The sequence below is a fragment of the Daucus carota genome, chromosome 9 (genome assembly GCF_001625215.2).
Source record: "Daucus carota subsp. sativus chromosome 9, DH1 v3.0, whole genome shotgun sequence".
Taxonomy (NCBI): Eukaryota; Viridiplantae; Streptophyta; class Magnoliopsida; order Apiales; family Apiaceae; genus Daucus; species Daucus carota.
In genome coordinates this window covers 44,524,384-44,544,162 of record NC_030389.2, presented here as the reverse complement: position 1 = coordinate 44,544,162, position 19,779 = coordinate 44,524,384, and the positions used below count along the sequence as shown (strand labels likewise).

At 33.8% G+C, this 19,779-nt stretch overlaps 3 protein-coding genes across 7 annotated transcripts; 2 read left to right on the top strand and 1 right to left on the bottom strand.

The window, feature by feature from the left end:
- The first annotated feature begins 4,832 nt into the window (after nucleotides 1-4,832).
- Nucleotides 4,833-8,384, top strand: LOC108203048 (uncharacterized protein At1g27050). Its single transcript, XM_017371752.2, has 2 exons — nucleotides 4,833-5,248; nucleotides 7,830-8,384. Exons 1-2 carry the CDS (start codon nucleotides 4,916-4,918, stop codon nucleotides 8,079-8,081), a joined length of 585 nt encoding a protein of 194 aa, XP_017227241.1. The 5' UTR covers nucleotides 4,833-4,915; the 3' UTR covers nucleotides 8,082-8,384.
- A 463-nt stretch (nucleotides 8,385-8,847) lies between these two features.
- LOC108203047 (ultraviolet-B receptor UVR8) lies at nucleotides 8,848-13,745 on the top strand. The gene is made up of 8 exons (XM_017371751.2): nucleotides 8,848-9,080; nucleotides 9,491-9,643; nucleotides 9,751-9,909; nucleotides 11,886-12,053; nucleotides 12,167-12,298; nucleotides 12,624-12,719; nucleotides 12,939-13,037; nucleotides 13,112-13,745. Exons 1-8 carry the CDS (start codon nucleotides 8,891-8,893, stop codon nucleotides 13,294-13,296), a joined length of 1,182 nt encoding a protein of 393 aa, XP_017227240.1. The 5' UTR covers nucleotides 8,848-8,890; the 3' UTR covers nucleotides 13,297-13,745.
- Nucleotides 13,746-14,761: 1,016 nt separating this feature from the next.
- LOC108200510 (protein PTST homolog 2, chloroplastic) lies at nucleotides 14,762-18,696 on the bottom strand. 5 transcript variants are annotated; one of them, XR_010287789.1, is made up of 9 exons: nucleotides 17,750-18,696; nucleotides 17,459-17,607; nucleotides 16,927-17,112; nucleotides 16,626-16,840; nucleotides 15,837-15,988; nucleotides 15,597-15,744; nucleotides 15,362-15,420; nucleotides 15,220-15,288; nucleotides 15,097-15,136 (listed from the first exon to the last, which is right to left on the bottom strand). XR_010287789.1 is itself a non-coding variant. In XM_017368689.2 (8 exons), the coding sequence occupies exons 1-8, from the start codon at nucleotides 18,310-18,312 to the stop codon at nucleotides 15,041-15,043; spliced, it is 1,581 nt and encodes a 526-aa protein (XP_017224178.1). In that variant the 5' UTR covers nucleotides 18,313-18,696; the 3' UTR covers nucleotides 14,762-15,040. The 5 variants fall into 5 exon arrangements, 2 of the variants coding, with proteins under 2 accessions (XP_017224178.1, XP_017224179.1); XM_017368689.2 differs by lacking the exon at nucleotides 15,362-15,420 and having other exon boundaries at nucleotides 14,762-15,136; nucleotides 15,220-15,291; XM_017368690.2 differs by lacking the exon at nucleotides 15,362-15,420 and having other exon boundaries at nucleotides 14,762-15,136.
- Nucleotides 18,697-19,779: the final 1,083 nt, after the last annotated feature.

Below are 19,779 nucleotides of genomic sequence, written 5' to 3'. Positions count from 1 at the left end.
ATTTTGAGATTTTTGTAAATTATAGTTTCAGAACGTTTTCTTAACATATATATTTTTTAATAAAAATTAAATGTTAAATTTTTATTCGGGAAAAAAATTAAAATAATAATATGAAACTATATTTTATAAAAATTTCAAAATATATGTCAAAAAATAAAGTCCTGAACCTGGGACAGAGAGAGTATGCTATCATTTCAATATTTTTCTATATTCAAAATCTCATTTTTATTTTTTTGAATTAGAGTGGATCATGGATAATATGAATCTAATTTCATGTTGATCTCACTCAAAATTTCATTATTATTTTTTGGATTGAAAAGTGTATCACGAATGACCTGAACTCTAATACTGGTTTGAGAACTCTCTGATACTATATTGAAAATCAGTTTCATTTAAAATGTTAGAGAATTGTCTGAATAAATAATTCGTTATATGTCAACAATATTTAACTGTAATGATGGATCTGCATACAAATTTCTAAATATTTTATTAATAGAAATATGTGATTAGAATATTGATAAAATGATGTAACCTCTAACAACATCAACATTTTCAAACTAAAATATAACAAAACACAATCACTTTATCTGGACCGATTCAAAGAGATAATCCGGAAGCAATGAACCACAAGGTCTAATGGTCTATGTACCCATAAGCAAATTGATGATAGATACATGGTAGGCTGAGGGGGGCTCTGTAGAAGAAGATGGAGTTTATAGAGTAATATATATCCAACAACTCCCTCTGTTTAGCAATGAAGTGACCTTATTTCAACAAACCGGAGAATTCTCATATTTAAATACGTACGTAGTATTAATAAACTAGTATATTTTGGATCACAATGGTCGTCAAGCAGATCTCATGTTAAGATGTCATGGAGAGTTTGTATAATTTAATTTAATTTTAAGATAAAGAAATAGATTGTAAGTCGGTTTGAAATAAGGATGTAGTGTTTCGGTGAAAAATGTTGGTAAAAGTCATATAATTCTTCACTAATTTTTTGATACCTACATATTTTTTCAGTTACAATAGTAAGAAACTTGTTTTTATGAAGTTTGACAGTGAAATATATAACAAATTTTTATAAAGTATTGGGAAAAATATTTTCCTAAACGTAGAATCTGAAAAATTATTTTCAAATTTATCAACAATTATTATATATCCTTAACAAAAAAATATATAAAACCCTGAATTATTGGCCATGTTTGGGAATTAGCTGTTAGCGGTTAGCGGATTGAATTAGATGTTTTGACTAACTGATTGAAATAGATGTTTTGACTAGCGAATTGAATTAGCGGTTTCGTGTAAAACTGTTTGGTAAATAGCTGTTTCATTAGCTTTTTATGACACATAGCAAAACCGCTAACCCAAAAGGCTCCTCAAATTAGCTTTTTGAAAATTAGCTTTTTGGGGCCAAACCTCTATTTCAATCCGCTAATTATCAAACACTATCATTAGCGGATTGAAATGGTCAAACCTCTAACTCACCCCAAACCTCTATTTTTTTCCCAAACCGCTAACTTCCAAACACGACCATTGTCTAAAACCGCAACAGGACGCTAGATTCTAGGTGTTAGATGGATTATGATTTATCAATTGTTAAAGTATTTTCACAAATACCCAAATCTACAAAAATTTACAAAATATTCTATTTTTTTTTTTTGTAAAAATATAACCTTTCAAATTAAAATTACAAAACTACTATTTTCTGAAGAAAAAAATGTCATCGTATATGCACCTACTAGCAACCATATATGCAATCATAAATGTAACTTAACAAAAAGATACCGAAGAACAACTTCAATTAAATTGAAAGCGGTCACAAATTCAACAAGTGTCCCTGCAGGCCAACTAATCGAAGACAACTGAATTTTATCTCAACTATCCCCCAATAACAACTAGTATAACTATTTTCTCAAAATAAAGAAATCAAATTAACTAAACTCGTAATTTCAATTATGATACGCCTCTGAAATAGTCATATCAATGAAAAACATACTATTCGTGAGAGCCATTGGTATCGGGGTAGTGTATCGAAGAGTTGATGCATTTTCAAAAATAGAAAGATCAAGGCAAGATAAATAATAGAAAAATTCAAATAACCTCGTAAAAAATGAAAAGTATGACACAGGAATTTTGTAAAGAGGAAATGCATCTAAAGAGAAAGGGAAATTTTAATATATGAGTATAAGACTATAAACTAACGATCAAATACAAACTACGAGATATGAATCAAGAGAAATTACGTCTATTTGACATAACTTACCTCTTATATATCTATCACCCATTCTCTGAGAATCATCAATCACTCAGAACTCATTCGCTATCCGCTAAAGTCTCACCAAGACTCTGGACATGACTCAAAATTTCTTGAGACAAGCTCAAGAGTCGACACTTAACTCTACGCTCTTCTTTCTACTGTTCATCCTCATCCATTAGGCCGTCTTGCCAAGGCCCACCAAGAGGTTCATTCTTATGATCCATCAACCTTCTTATACTCTTAAAGCATCTTCAGCAGCATCTTAGCTCATTCCTTAAATATAATATAAAATATTGGATCCTAGTGACTTAAGATAATAATAGCTATTCTCACCTCCAACAATATTCCTTATATTCATTCCTTATATACTATTTTATTATTAAAAGTTGCCATTATTGCAATGAGTGAAGAGAGAGAACATGTTTTGTATTCAAAATCAATATACTTATATAAAGGAGAAGCGAGGGGCGTGTAGGTGGAGCCTCTCACATCGCTCTGTTCTATTTTTCTAATTTTCTGGAATTTTTGGATGAAAAATATCAAAAATTAGAACTACCTTTTTTTAATTTCGGGTATATTAGAAGCAAGTTTTAGAATCTGATTTTGTTTCAAATTATTTATGGAATATAGTTTGTTGAAAGTTTTAATCTGATTTTGTTTCAGATTATTTAATTTTGGGAAATACAAATTATAATCTGATTTTGTTTCAGATTATTTAATTATGGGAAATACAAATTATTTATGGAATACAGTAGCTTGAAAGTTTTAATCTGATTTTGTTTCAGATTATTTAATTATGGGAAATACAAATTATTTATGGAATACAGTAGCTTGAAAGTTTTAATCTGATTTTGTTTCGGATTATTTAATTATGGGAAAGAGTAGCACACAAGTCTCTCTGCACCTATAAATACCCTTATAGATCATAGGGTTTTGGATCATCTAAACACAATCTCCTTTCTCTCAATACTACAACCCTACCTCTCTCTGCTGATAGTTCTTTTGCTCGATTTCTAACTTGGAGGTGTCGTTCTTCTGCAACGATAAGTGAATGCTGTTTATATAGTACTAAAAAAATAAAGGTTGTTGCAAGTAAAGGTAGTTATATACCGTTATTTTGGAGTCGACAAATCCAAACACGGGAAAAGAATATAGTCTTGACATGATATTGATGGTTGATATCAATAAATTAACTATTAGTGATGTATGTTTGTTGATTATTCTTTTATAATATTTGTTTTGTTCATCAGACATGTTTGTTGTTGTTAATTTTTATATGATTTACTTTGTATAGAGGAAAAAATTATTCATGCATTATCTATTTGCACCGTTCAAAAAACTTTTAAGTAAAGTTTGTTTATACAGTATTAAAAAATAAAAGTTGTTACAAGCAAGGGTGGTAGTTATGGACCGCTATCTCACTTATTTAAGTTAGATGTGTTTGTGTACAATCAATCCAAAAAAATTGGTGAAAGGTGACAATGGAAAAACGTGATTACTTTAAAAAAAAACAGATAAAATTAAGATTCGTCATGCTATAAATTGTTAATTACGTGTATAAATTTATTTAATTTTTTTTCATCATGAATTATAGTCCAAATTTGCAATTTTATATATTAGTATTGGTATTAAATCAAGATTTTTATAATAAAAATTTATTGAATCCTACAAATATTAATTTTGAAACATTAATATATTAATATACTTTTAATAGACAACAACAAAATTATTTTATTCTACAAATATTAATATTAAATTATTAATATAATTTTTATAGGCCGCCGCAACGCGCGGTTTCTCAACTAGTTTATTATAAAATAAGATTTAGGAGAGGAGAGAGGCTACCTAAAGATAAGGCATGGCTAGTGGATCTTAGAGCATCTCCAGCAGCATCTTAGCTCATTCCTTAAATATAATATAAAATATTGGATCCTAGTGACTTAAGATAATAATAGCTATTCTCACCTCAACAATATTCCTTATATTCATTCCTTATATACTATTATATTATTAAAAGTTACCATTATTGCAATGAGTGAAGAGAGAGAACATGTTTTGTATTCAAAATTTATTATAAAATAAGATTTAGGAGAGGAGAGAGGTTACCTAAAGATAAGACATGGCTAGTGGATCTTAGTGATTTAGGGAATCACTAAGATACCGTTGGAGTGGATTATTTTCCCATATTCCTCATATTTTGTTTTAAGACTCCAAATAGGGAAACTGCTGGAGTTGCTCTTAGTGATTTAGGGAATCACTAAGATACCGTTGGAGTGGATTATTTTCCCATATTCCTCATATTTTGGTTTAAGACTCCAAATAGAGAAACTGCTGGAGTTGCTCTTATTAGTATGTACAGGATTAAGAGCCTTTCTATACTTTTATAAAAATATGAAATATTAATCTAATAGAAATTTATCAATTACGGGTGACACTTTAAAACTTCCCTGATAAATTATTAATCTATTCCAACCTAAATCGAATATGAAGCAAATTACACAATTCAAATCAATTCGAATCGAACTCGTAGATATTCCAATTTTTTTGTTAGTTCGAAATTTCGAATGGAGTCAAACTCCAAACTCACTCCCGAGTCAACTCACACAAAATATAACCCAACCCTCTCGATTTTTTTCAATCAAACCAAACAAAAACATGAGCCGCAAAAGAGACAAGCCCTCCTACACCGCACGCCACGTCCCCTACAACTATCCAAAACGACGTCGTCCCCTACCACCCGTCACTTCCGAGGACCCACCGGAAAACCCATCACCCAAAGTCTCCGCCGCCGTGGTAGTCACCGGACTTTCCCAAGATTGCTCTGTTCTTGACCTTAAATCAAGGTTTGAGATTTATGGGTCAATTTCTAGGACCAGAATGGACCCCACTGGCGTTGCTTACGTCACTTTCCGGTCAAGTGAGTCAGCTGAGGCTGCCATTGCTGCTTCTCGCGACCCTTCTTTTGGAATCACAATTAATTCTAGTAGAGTAAGTTAAAGATCCTTTCTTTAAAGTTTTTAATTAATATTTCAATGTTTGTGTAAAGATTGATTTTTTGTTAAAATTAGAGCTCAACTATATTGTGATTCTTGATTTTATTTTATTTTTGGTTTAAAAGATTGAATATTTATGAGTAGGGGTGTGACAAAAGTGGCTTGATTGTCTTTCGATCATCAAATTTTTTTGTAAAGATGGGATTTTTATGGGTAGTGATGTGGTAAAGGTTGCTCACTTAGTGAAATTAGAGCTTAATCATGTCGTAATTCTTGAATTATTTTCAAAAGATTGGATTTTTATGAGTAGGGGTGTGATAAATGTGGCGTCATATGTTGAAATTATGGCTTGATTGTATACAAATGATTGAAATTCTGGGTAAAGATTGGATTTTTATGAGTGGTTGTGTATTGAAGGTGGATTCTTTTATCGAAGTTAAGTCTTGATTGTCTTCAAGTTGTATTCCTGTGTAAAAATTGAATTTTATGAGTAGTGGTGTAGTAAAGGATGTTCTTTTTGGGAAGTTGGGCCTTAATTGTATTGCAATTATTGAAATATTGGGCGCAGATTGAAAATTTATGAGTTGTGTATTGAAGGTGGCTTCTTTAATTGATTTCTGATTATATTGCAATTATTTAATATTGGTGTGAAGGTTGGAATTTTTATGAATAGTTAACTAAAGGTTGCTCCTATATTAAGATTATGGCCTAATTGTATTGCATTTTTGAAATGGTGGGCGCAAATTTTATTTGTATCAGTAGTTAACTAAAGGTTGCTCCCATTTGGAAATCAGGGACTAAAGTTGTGTAAAGATGGGATCCTTGTGAGTAGTGAACTAAAGGTGGCTCTTCTTTTGAAATTGAGGGTTTATATTCTTATAAATCTTGAATTTCCATAAGAGTTTAATATTGTTGTGATTCTTAAAATTTTATAGATTATAGAAGGATTGAATTTTTATGACTAATATTGTGTAGCCAGTGTTATTAAACGTGATATGCGCCCTCAAGCCGAAATGCCTCTTGGGGCATAAGTGTAACGCGCAATGCGTGGATTCAGTGAAGGCCAATAATGATACATATATAACACGAAGTATTATAAATTTGTAGATGAGAAGATATTCATAAGCAAAACCAAATTGTCATATATGATAAAGGAACCAAATTCATCATCACCAGATTCAAGTCTAGTTACTCTATTACAGTATAATTTGAAGTCAGAGTAACAAAGAAGTGCATCCTTCTTCCTTATCAAAATTCACAAAATCAAGCTCCACGGATTAGCTCAATTGGTAGAGCAAGTGGCAGCTATTATGAGGACCAAGGTTCAACTCCCTCTTAAGATGCTCAGCACACTTGCCCTTAGTAGTTGGGTCCGGATTTACCCGGTTATGGGGAGAGGCGGTCCATAACCCGACGTTTGGACCCCGTAATAATGTGGGGTAGTTCCTCGTGAAATAAAAAAAGATTCACAAAATCAGCTTCTTACTATTATGATTCGGATCCTCAAGAATGTATCACAAATCAGTATACTTGGGATTTAGCATTAAAAAAAAATTAGGAAATGTAGTTTAATTAGTACTCCTTCCGTCCCTTTGTATTGTTAACACTTTTTTTACATTGCTTGACACGCATTTTAAGACCTACATAGAATATAACTCCATAACTTATTTTTGAATTTTTTTTCAAGAATAAAAGTTTGAACATTGAAATTTTATTCTGAAGAAAGAAATATTTAAAATAATCAATGAAGCTATATTATATAGGAGCCTTAAGATGCTTGCCGAGCCCTCTCTCAAAAATGTTAACAATCCAAAAGGACAGGAGTATGATATCCTGCATCTAATCAGTATCAGTCACTAAACTAGAGTAATAAGTTAATATGCATTACATTCAAGTATATATAATAATGTAATAAGTATTGCAAGTACAAACAATGTATGTATTACTCTCACAGATAAGTACGGGAAAGAAATTAGTATACAAGTATTTTAACCCATACTGAATTAATTATATCAACTAGAAGAATGATGTGTATAATATATATAAGTCAGTAAATATATACAAGAATCTTATGAGTATATGTATGTTATCGGTATATGTGCGTATTATACAAGAATTAGTATATAGGAGAAGAAAGAAAGAATATATAAAGACCCGTTTCTTCAAAAAACCACCGAGTCAAACACCCCAGTCAATATTCAATAAAAAGTGCGGTTCTGCACATAAGTGTGCCATAAGCGCTTCAGTGCAGTCATAATGGCATCTCCAAAGTGAAGCGCTTCTGGTGTGCATTAGCAAAAGCGAGCACGTATGAGCGCTTTTAATAACACTGTCACTGTGTGTAGCAGGTGAATCCTTTACTTAATTGAGGTTTTTCATGTTCTTTAATTCTTGAAATTTCATTAAGCTTAGCTTTACTGAATTCGTATTTATATTTGTGTTGATTCCCATAATTTTATAAAAGATGAACTTTTTTCTATTTTTATTATTGTTATTATTATTATTTTGGCTAGGACTAGATAAAAGTTGATTTTTGTCAAATCTGGGATTGAGTTTTGTTGGTTCTATGGATGTAGGTGCAGGTAATGAGGGCAAGCGATCCAGTGCCTCAGTGGAGAGAAGGGGTTCGAACAGATGGATCTTCAAAGCTATTGAGAGCTGAGGTTCCATTGAGTCGACTCGGAAGATTTCATAATAGACTTGGGCCAGCAATTGTAACCCCTAGAGATGAAGATCATGACGAGAAGAAAATTTCTAAGCCTGGACCATCCTTGGAAGAAATTCCATTTAAGGGTAGAGAAATCATTGCCTATGATGATATATTGTGATCTAGTCAATGATAACGGGTTTGATACAATTTGTAACATTATGTATCTTTAGCATTTTCAAAAGTAGATTTTACCGGAGCTGATGTCGGTTTAAAGATTAGTTTTGGTTGAGATGAGTGAGAGAGTGACATCAAAGATGTTATAGTTGAGTAGATTGAGTTCCGTTTTGCTTGATAATGCTTTATGTTTCGGAGTTGTGATTTTCTTTCCCAAAGTTATTGTCGATCAAAGCATAATTTTATGCAATGTACTAATCTGTAATGTTTAGATTTTGCAGTCAATTCAAATTTCATAGTTGCATCACTTCCCTTCAGTCAGAATTTTTGTTAAAAACCTGGATATATATATTTGCTGATTGTTATCTTAGGTCTTCCTGCATCAATGATCCTAGTTTGCAAATTTTCTATGTTCTTGATGAATGAGCACAACTAGCAAACTGCAAATCATCTACAACAATCCAAGGTTGCACAATAATGAAAAGACCATATTGTTCATGATTAAGAATAATTAAAATTATTATAATACTCTTGATATTGTTATTGTTAGAGATCTTCGCAACGTTGGAGATAGCTAGAGATATATCATTAGTATTTATATATTGAATTAGTCTTTTTATTTGTTATTTAGGAATTGTATTTAATATTTAATGCTGTTAAAATAATTGTGATGGAATGATTATTAAATTATAAATTAGGAAAAGGTAAAAGTTTGGAGGAAAAAAAGATTAAATAAAATAAATTCCTTAATGTTGCATATAAACAAGTTTATACAAGCAAAAATTAGACAAAGAGGGGATTAAAGTACAAAGCATGGAAACAACAAAAGAAGAAGAAGAAGAGAAGCAAGAAGTGTGGAGTTGGGGCGCAGGTACAGATGGTCAGTTAGCTACTGGGAGAATTCAAGATGAACATCTTCCCCAGTTGCTCCCTTGTTCTCTTTTTCAACACCCCATCTCGAATTTATCCTGTGGTGGTGCTCATGTCATTGCCCTTTTGCAAGGTACTAACTACTATAGATACATGTGTGTCGATGTATGAGCATGTTTGTTCAAGTATTTGGATTGGATAATTGAAAAGATGGTAAATTTATTCATATAGTCATTGACAGGGCCGGGGGGGGGGGGGGCGAATTTGCAACTTTTATTCAGTAGAGAGAGAGAGAGAGAGAGAGAGAGAGAGAGAGAGAGAGAGAGAGAGAGAGAGTTTGTTTATTCAGTAGAGAGAGAGAGAGAGAGAACTTGCAACTTCTATTCAGGAGAGAGAGAGAGAGAGAGATAATTTGCAACTTGTATGCAGTACTATGAAAGTAGTTGAATTGAATAGGTGATTTTAACTTGATGCATATATTACATGATCACATATACATATGCACTTTTTATGTAGTTTACTGAAGATGAATGAATTAAATAGGTGGAAAGGTGTTAACTTGGGGCAGAGGGACTTCAGGTCAATTGGGTCATGGGGATTTGCTCAGCTGCTCACTCCCAAAGCCTGTTGAATTTTTGCAAGATTTTGTTGTGACCTGTGTTTCTGCTGGTTGGAACCATTCTGGTTTTGTTTCAGGTTTCTTTAATTTCCTCACCACTGTTTTTTCATGATGTTTGATATGTACTTGTGTTTATATTAGGCTATAATATAATGTTGTTGATTTGTGTTTTCTTGTTTATTAGATAAAGGTTGTCTTTTTACTTGTGGAGATGGCTCATTTGGCCAGCTTGGTCACGGAGACCTGAAATCGCAGTGTACTCCGTTGATTGTCTCATCCTTTGCTTCTAGGCATGTTAAAAAGATTGCTTGTGGTATGCGCCATACACTGGCCTTGTTGGAAGGTATAAAAAATTCTTTTGATGCATCAATGTGGTTTTTGTTTTTGTCTATGAGTAGTTTTGCAAGAAAAAGAATAACACAATTGTATTCTATAAATAGAAGGGTATGTTATGGCTTATGCATCTCTAGCATTAGGTTTAGCACTCTCTACATCTGAAGGGTGATCTGAAGGTAGGCTGTGTTTGTTTGGAAGGAATATGTTCCTTCGTATATATAATTTCTACTCTGTCACATTTAATCCCATGAACAAGTATTTTCTTTTTCACTTCAAGTTCTTTTTGGGGGTTTTAAAATACCTTCTCTTACTGGGCATTATAATTATATAATCTCTTAGAATGAACTAAGACTAGATTGGAATCTAGTCTATTGGATGGTAGTCCTTTAAATTGTCAGATAGCATTCTGTGAATTAAAATCCCTTCAAACAAACATGACCCTACAGTTTTTTGGATTATATATGATATTAATCCCCTACTTCATATCAGAAATTATGATCCCTGGAGTTTCTATTATCGACATGAACCTGTCAATAAGTCGATTGTGCTATGCGCTATTTACTGGCTTTGTTAGACTGTACAATTTCTTTTGTTGCGTAAATGGGGATTTTCTCGTCTATAGGCAGTTTTCAAGAAGATGAAAGACAGAATTCTGTTCCAGGAAATGTTTCTTAACAAGGTTCTCCTGTATCCTTCGTCAAGAGGGAATATCTTTTTACCTAAGTACCTTGTGTGTGTATGCATGTGTGTGGTGCACACTGCACAGTCCCCAGTTTCATATCAGAAATTATGAATACATGGAATTTTTATTATTAAAATGAGCCTGTTCACGGAAGTTAGTCCTTTAACTTCTATTTCAAAAGTGTCGTTCATAGTAGTTACTTCAAACATTAACTCAAAGATCGAAAAAGACGGAGTTAAAGATAAGTGTATTATATATCTTAAGGCAAAATGACAGCTCTGATACGGTAATACCAAGCCTGGTGTCGTGACATATAGCCAAATATTAAAGATTAATTTTCATCTGATAATATTTAAAATTGATACCTGATAATTGATATCAGATATCAAGGATAAAGGTTGCATCCACCTTTGTCTATTATGAATGTGCCTAGTCCAGTAGTAACAATTCGATATACCTTTTATTTAGACACAGATAAACTCAATGCAACCGGTTGTCTTTCAGTGTAGAAAGAGAAATTGAGACTGTCTTAAATGGGTAGGTGTTTGATACCTGACTACATGCATAGATTATGGTACAACTATCTAAAGGAAATCTTAAGATAGTAAAGTTCAGGTGAAATCGGTCAGTCTGAACTTGAATACTCCAACTTCAAATTAAATATCAGCTTCTAAGTTATAGAGAACACAATTTGAAGTGACATGGATTTTTAAAAAAAATAAAAGATAGTATTACTGTTACTGCATTTCTCTTTTCATATGCTGGCTTCCCAATAATTTTTGAAGAAAATTGTCTGGTACAGTACTCCGGTCTCAGAGACTAGAGCTGATATCATACCAAAAGGTATGTGTGAGGAACTCTATAGCTTTAGTACGTTCTGCTGATAATTCACATCAAAAGCTTTGTTAGAAATTTGATCTACTGAGTTTGGCTGCGTTCTTTTGCAGTGTTTGTACCCAAGGCAGTTCATGAATTTACAAGCCATTGATTTTCACAAGTTTAGCTGCGGATGAGGACTTTTAGGCTATCTTTAAACAGCAACTTGTCATTCCATCTTAAACATTTTTTTTTAAATGGTTCATAGTTGGCGGCACTAGAAATAGAATTATCAGCCTCAAAATCTCATGAGTAGGAGCTAGAAGTACAACATAGTTTTTGAATTGTATATGATATTAATCCCCCTGTTCACATTGAGTAGCTCAATTTAAACACGATCATAAACTGCATTTGTTTGTTTCAAGCTTGTGAATTGACTTACTTTCTCCAGCTGTAAGATAATATTAAACCGAAATCTGGTGCAGGTCCCTCAGGAGATCAAGTATATGGATTTGGGTCTGCTAAGCGTGGTCAACTGGGTATACCTTATGAAAACGTAAGGTATATGAGCACTCCTCAGTGTACTCGTGGATTGGAGGATAGCAACATCGTCCGCATCAGTGCAAATGGAGATCATACTGCAGCATTATCTAGTGAGCATTTTTTTTTTTTGTTGTCAAAATAGCTTATATTTCATTAGCCAGTTGTAATTCAAAATTAATTTCCTTTTTTACTAATAATTGTGTACCTGATTCTGTAAATCTAGCTGATGGTCATATGTACATATGGGGAAGAGGGTTCACTGGCACTTCGGATATTAGTTATCCCCAATGTGCAATATCATCTACATCACTCTCCCAGATGGCTCTTGGATGGCATCATGCTCTAGTATTAACAGGTAAATAATGTTTGTGATATTCTTGAACTCGCATTATCTTTGAGTGATGCTACAAGTCCCAAAATGAATCTGGAATTTATTCTCAAGTGCATTTGTGATGTATGATGAGGCAAACACAGAAATATATATATATATATATGGAAATTGTCTCATCATAAATGCATCCGGGAGCTCATTTGAGATCTAATATGGAACCTTTAGCATTACTCATAAGTCATAATTTGTTGTAAATAAATGCATTTTAAACTGTTGTTTATATCTTCTACTTTTTTATCAAGTTGGATACATCAATGTGTGTTAAAGTGCTGTATGATTTCTTGAACAGGTAATGGGGAAGTCTTTATGTTTGGTGGTACTCGCCATGGAGTGCTTAGTGATCATCAAAAAACAAGCATGCTGAAGAAAGCAACTCGAAATGCAGGTCTTAGCAAATTTGTATAATGTCATGCATATAAGATATATTTTGTTCCTGTAATGCAGCTTAAGTAGCTAATGGTTCTGATATGTGTTGCAGCAAGGCTGGTATAAATGAATAGCAAATTAAGAATCAACAAGCGCCCATATTGTTGTGTATTTTGCTATGAAGTTCTCGATAAGTCAGTATCTAGGTGGTAACGTCTACATTTGTGTTACTCTGCAGAAGAACCAAATAAAATCATCATGGAGCGAGTCCCGGGTCTTGATGGGGTGAAAATTCTTCAAGTTGCAGCAGGAGCTGAGCACTCAGCCTTAGTAAAAGGTAAGATTTCTTAATAGAAAGTGTTATATGGCTTCGATGTATGTTATTTATAAATCATTAAATTCATTATGCAGAGGATGGTGCAATCATGACATGGGGTTGGGGTGAACATGGTCAGCTTGGGCTTGGAAGCACGTTTGATCAAACTACGCCTCAATTTGTGAGCCTCAATCAGAGAGATTCTGGGCAATACACTTCCATAAGAGTTTATTGTGGCAGTGGATTCACATATGTTATAAGGACAGCTTCACCGTGTTAAAGTAGCCACATTTGGATCTTTTTACCAGTCCTAGCATCCATATACTTGACCAAGAACTTGGCATTCTATACGACATAGAGAGTATACGTTTTATGATCAACAGGTGCTGTATCATTTATACTGCCTTCCACAAAACTGTGCAAATATCATCCATGGCAACTGATATCCCGATGAGGGTCCACCCTGCATACGGAAAGTGTAAATGTGGTTGATGACTTGATGTAGAAAGTTCGGAAGCAGTCAGAGAAGAGCTAAAAGTAGTTGCACTTAACGCTGGATCGATACTTATTTCCCAACATATTTTGTAAGATCTTATACCTCGGCTAATGATGGTGATCATATACCAGGTCAAGGTGTCTGTAGTTCATTTATAATGCATGCTAAGACTTAATTGTTATACATTATGTGGATTATGTATGATTAAAGCATTGGGCCTGTGATTATTTCCATGAGGACAGTTCCAGGACTATAAATCTCTTCTCAGGTGATCTCTAGTGCATGTGAGCCAAATACATCGGAATATATCAAAAACTGTTTGACGTAATTAAAAAGAAGTGTTTATGATTTAGGCATAAATGAGAAGTTAATTAAACTTTTAATTTATGTGTTTGGATACACTATTTACAACTAATTGGTACAAAAATTATTAATATAATAATATTTATCTTTAAAGTAGTCCTATTCATTTTTGTAAAATCAAATTTCAAAAGTAAAAACAAATCACCAAAAAGAGTTGGGACGATTCAACTTAACTTCTCAAATTATGACTTATAAACTCGTTACACAAACAGTACGAATAATCTGCTCATGACTTACAAGTCCAGAAGCCACCCCATCATAAGTACTATTTCATTAAGCTACTTCTTCTGTAAGTCTTTAACATTCTACTTGGTAACATAACTTCCTACTTCCAATGTGTTGCTGAAACAGACAAACAGTACAGCAAGAGAAAATCTGAAGCGAAGAACATGCACCAACTTCAAATTATGAGAAAATGTTCCGAAAATATGATTTGTAACAAAGCTGCAGAATAACTCTCTGTTTTATGCGATGACTCCTGAGACATCTATATGGAACCACTCAAGATTTGTATGGTGCATATGTCCGCATAGGGCTCACATGCTTTGCAAGCATAACTTGTCATATATGTGGTACTTAATGTTGTTCACGGCAGTCAGACAACCAGACACCATTAAATTCTTCACCAGTAAATTGACGATGATATTAGTCACTTTCGCTATTAATGACACCACAGATCAATCACAAAATTGAAAGAAAAGAAAATCAGTAAATCAGATTTTGGTTCTTTATGTAGCCTCAAATCCTCAACAAAGCTGTAGGCGAGGCTATACATTGAACCAGACTCGCAAAGACTAAAGCATTCACCAAGTTTGTGAAATCAGAAAAAAGGTCCACAACTTGCCAAGAAAAGAAAGGGAAGAACTTGTTCTATAAGTAAAGGATGTTTCAGGAGACGTTCTTAATGATACAATTACACTGCCTTTATGTAAACAAGGTCAATTACACCAAGAATTACAAGATGCTAGCATAGCAAGGGTTAAAAACAAGTACAATTAGGTAAAGTTATGCACAATTGATTTATGGTTACAATAATGAGAAAAACCTACACCTAACATTCCCTTTTGACCCTAACAAATGTCCTAAAGGAAAAAAATTGTCAACTACAAGAAAATAGTACTAAATTAGCTTATCATTTTCTTTTGCTGTCATGACGCACCTATCTTCATGTAACGATTAGTAAATTGTTCTCATATCCGTCGTTGTGAACAGTGGGTCGTAAGGGGTCACATCTCCATGCACCATCTACAATGAACTTGATCTGGAAAGTATTGCAAAAGAAAATAATAAATGAACTGAATTGTATTTGTAGAGTCGGTAATTAAGCTGATGTGCATGGACTACCTCATATCTACCAGGATACAGTTGTAGTGTCACAGAGAATATACCAGTTCTTGATTTCTCCATCTTTCTCTGCTATAAAAAAACCATGAACGTAACGGAAGGTAATATAATGATGATCGAATTCAAAGTTCATTTACAGCACCTGATGTCCAATAAATGACCATTTTCCCAGGAGTAAGCAACAGAATGATGTCAGAAAATCTTCAAATTTTCGGAATTAAGAATTTGTTATAATTTTGCGACCTTTTTACTTTAAGAAATATATGATTAGGGAAAATCAATCCTAGTACACAAGTCAGAAGCCTTCCTAATTGTTTTATAGAAATAAAGTAACTACTTCAACCAATATGAGACTATTATATGTAGATGAAATGTACCTGAGTGGTCCAACCATCAAAAGATCCTGTCAACAGAACCTCCGAGGCTGAATTAGGCCAAATTATGGTAATGCTCTGGAGAAGTTGAAGGGCTCTCCGGGCACAATCAACCCTCCTCTGCTTCTCTTCAACTATCTTTTGTGATTCACTGCCAGTTGAATTGTAAGAATGTGATGCACATTAATCAAATTGAGCATAGTCATGTAAAGATTTGCCAAATGACCATAGGTTATCCCATACATTATAGATAGAGCCATCTTCCCTTCTAATATTGCTAACTTTGCACGAATAGACCGCAACTTGGCCCGAGCATTTATGACATCATTTTCATGAAATTCCCATGTATCATAAATCTTCTGCAACTCTCCATAGTTGTTTCCATGAATATGATCCTGGGGTTCAGAACACGACAGAGTGATCAACATTCAAATTAAGAAACAAACTTACATCAATTAATCTACATCTACATTACTACACATACTATCAATTGAACTATCATTATGCAACAAGCTTACAGCAATTTTACAACTTCTACAATTATTTCCCCCTCATGATCTTTACCAACAGACAATATTGTATAGGCATGTTAGTAGTACTTAATAAACAGCATTGCACAGTACTATGCAAAATTTCTTTTGGTGCTTAAGATTCAAATTGAAGGAATAGTTTGCAGTGAGATTTTTGCTTCAGCAGATTAAAAAAAGAGAGACTAATATTAGCTAGCATCTATTCAACGCTTAAATGGTGATGGCTGGATGCAAGTGCACATACTATTACTGCAGAATTGAAAATTAATAAAAATTCCAATAAGGCAACTATAATCTGCCTAGTATAATCATCAATATAAACTCTCAGTTTGTTGGTTATTACCATTAATCAATATAACTTTATGTGAAATGTATAATATTATGCAAGTGTGACAATAAGACATAGTTAAATGTTTAGGTTTCATATTATAGAAAAAAATAGAATCTATAAGATAATAACATCAATTTGATAAACCAGAATAACTAGAATTAATTTTGCCACCTTATGTGTAAGATCTTTGCTTTGGGACCTTAAGAAGTGAAGTGTAGAGGCAAGCTCACGTCCCATTTGCTGAAGTCGAGTTTGAATTTGTATGTGATTAAGCTCACTCGTTTCAATTAAAGCTTCAGTCGTACCATCAGTTATTGAAAGTATAATGTCTTCTGATTGGCCATCCTTCCCTTGGAATTGACATTCATCGAAACAAATTTCGGCAGCTATAAAACGAAAAACCAGTTAGAAAGAGGATTTGATCAAATATAATACCGCACTTAATAAGTACATTTGGAATTTGGAAACTGACCTTCAAACTCCATATCTTTCAAGCCTGCTCGTTCCCTACTCCAAGTTCTCCACATATTTGGGTTGCCCGAGTATCTTACATCATCAACGCCAGATACAGATCCATTGCTGCTAATATCGTTGACTAAATTATTAACCATTCTTTTAGTTGGGCTACCTGATCCGGCTCTGATGTTTTCCGTCTTACCTTTTACAAAGAAAAAAGATGTGATGACAAGAACCAAAAGACACACATCATTTTAAAAGAGGAATTTAAAACAATTGCCTATCAAGATTCAATCATTAAGGAGACTGGAGAAACAGATAATAGGTAAGATATAGCAGGAGGAATATATGGGGCATTTCATGTATAGTTGTGTTGCTATTGTAATAATCGTTAACATTCACACGTATCTCACAAGTATTATACATATATGGGGCATACTGCTGCTGTGCTGCATATAATATATATACAGTCCTGGTATATAGTATCACTATAGAATCAAGATGGAATAGCCACATTTTACATGGCAATAGAAATAGCAATGACTCACTCATATCTCTGGAGTACCCTAAATGATCTCCATTCTCACTAGACCCTTTACTTTGGTGCCCAGTACTTGTTCCCAACGACATAATTCTATCTTTCTCCAATCGGTTGAGAATACCCATGATTCCCGAGTTATCCTCAGCAGCGACATCTCTGAACCAAAGAATCATCTCAAAATAATTTCTAATTAACTTCTACCATTTTGGAGCAGATTTAAAAGGATTTTGCAATAATAATCATGCTTTAGCCAAAATATATATATATGCAAATCGGCAAATCTAGATAAAAACCTCACACTGATCTACCAGACGACGAAACTGATTGAGACGAATACATAGACTCAACTTCATCCTCCTGAAAGGAAATTCTCCCTTGCAGACTCTTAACTCTTTCTTGAAAATCAACAATATCAAAGTCAGCACTTTCACTATCCTTCACTGTACATTCCTCCAACTCGTCACATTCATCATCATCAGTCTCCCATCCCAAAGAAAGCCAACCACCAGTCTTGATAATAGCCTCAACTAAATCAATCCTCCCACCATCAATCAGCTCCTTCTTAGTTGGAAACTTATCGGGCTTCTCCGATTTATTCATAAACTCCAAAATCTCAGCCTCCAATCCCACCTCCCCATCAATCCCCTCCCCCCCTTTACACAAACACCACCAAGATTCAACCTTTCTCCCTCTCCCCTCCACGAACCCTAAAGAACCCCCATACCCCCTCAAAACCAAAGATACCCCACCTCTCCTCCCCCCATAATTCCCAAAACCCATGAAAGAAATCACAGGAAGACTCAAATGGGTCACAGAGAAATGAGGAACAAGCCAGTGAGAGGCCACAATTTTAGTAACCATCTCTGTCAGGCATTTCGTCAAACACCTAGAGACACTATAAAGTAAGTACAAAACATGGGTTTGAATCTTTTCAAGATGGAGGAAGAGTGAAGCAACAAATGATACTATTCTTGAAACCCACGAACTCCCATTTATGAAATGAAAGAAGGCTTCTCGGGAACTGTAACCTGTCTGTACTATATTCACTGCAGTTCTTTCTCTGTGTACCCTATTTACTGTAGTACATTCTGAGAGAGAGAGATTTATATAAAAATTGAGAGAGAAAGAGAAACGCAGAGAGAGATTTATATAAAAAGTGAGAGAGAGATTTATCCAGCGGGAGAGATGGAGAGAGAGAGGGAGGGAGGAGAGAGATTTATAAAACGAGTAAGTTAAAAATTGCTGTGCTGTCAGAAAAAGTGCTGATAAAATAAGTGCTGTTGTAGAAATCAGAGAACTGTTTGATACTCCCTCCGTCGCACCCATTTCTTTACACTTTCCTTTTTGGGATGTCCCATCCAATTCTTTACATTTCAAAACTTACTAAAAATAGTCAATGGGTCCCACCACTTCTTCACTTTTCTTTCCTTTTCACACTACTTTTACTCCACTATATTCTTTTTATACATTAAAAATCAATGGGTCCCACCACTTTACTCACTTTTCTTCCTCTTTTCCACTACTTTATACATATTTCTTAACCTCCGTGCCCAACCCATTTGATAAGAAATGGGTGGGACGGAGGGAGTAATTTTTTTAATATTTACTTATTTTGAGTTATAATATAAAAATAATAATGATTTTGGTGAGGTTTTATAATGAAATCTATAACAGCATTCTGCAAAAGCTGAAAAGCAGCTTTTTCCAAAAGCATGGGAGGACCTGCTTTTTCTAACCGCAGCTTTTCAGCTAAAAGCTGCTGTTCGGAAAAGCTGCTTTTAGATTTACCAAACAGTTTTTCACATGCTTTTCAGCAAAAAGCTGTTGTTGCTGTCTGCAACAGCAACCCCAAACAGTACCTAAGTTGAAAGCTCCTGAGCTAAAAACTAGCATGGTCTCTCTGTATCTTTTCATATATAAAGACAACAATATTTCATTTGTAAATTGTAAGTATAGTTTTGTCGCTGAGGCAGGAGGCAATTTATGTGCATCTGTATTTGGTTTATGTTTGGTACTCCATGAGTTGCTATAGGATAAGAAATGTGCGTCCATGTTTTGTTTTACAGGCACTTTTTTTTTTCGACGGATGTTTTGCATGCACTTCATTACTTGCATTTTTCACCACAAATATATATTTTTAAGTTTTAACCAATTTTGCTGAAAAATAAACCACATATAATGATCGGTTTGTCATTCTTGAACATTTAATGAGTTGAATACTATTTAACATAATTTTTTACATCCCGACAAATTTACCAGATACTTAATGTCAACTAGCACACAATCCAGATCACTGTGTATGTAATCCTTCTTAGAAATCAGAGAAAC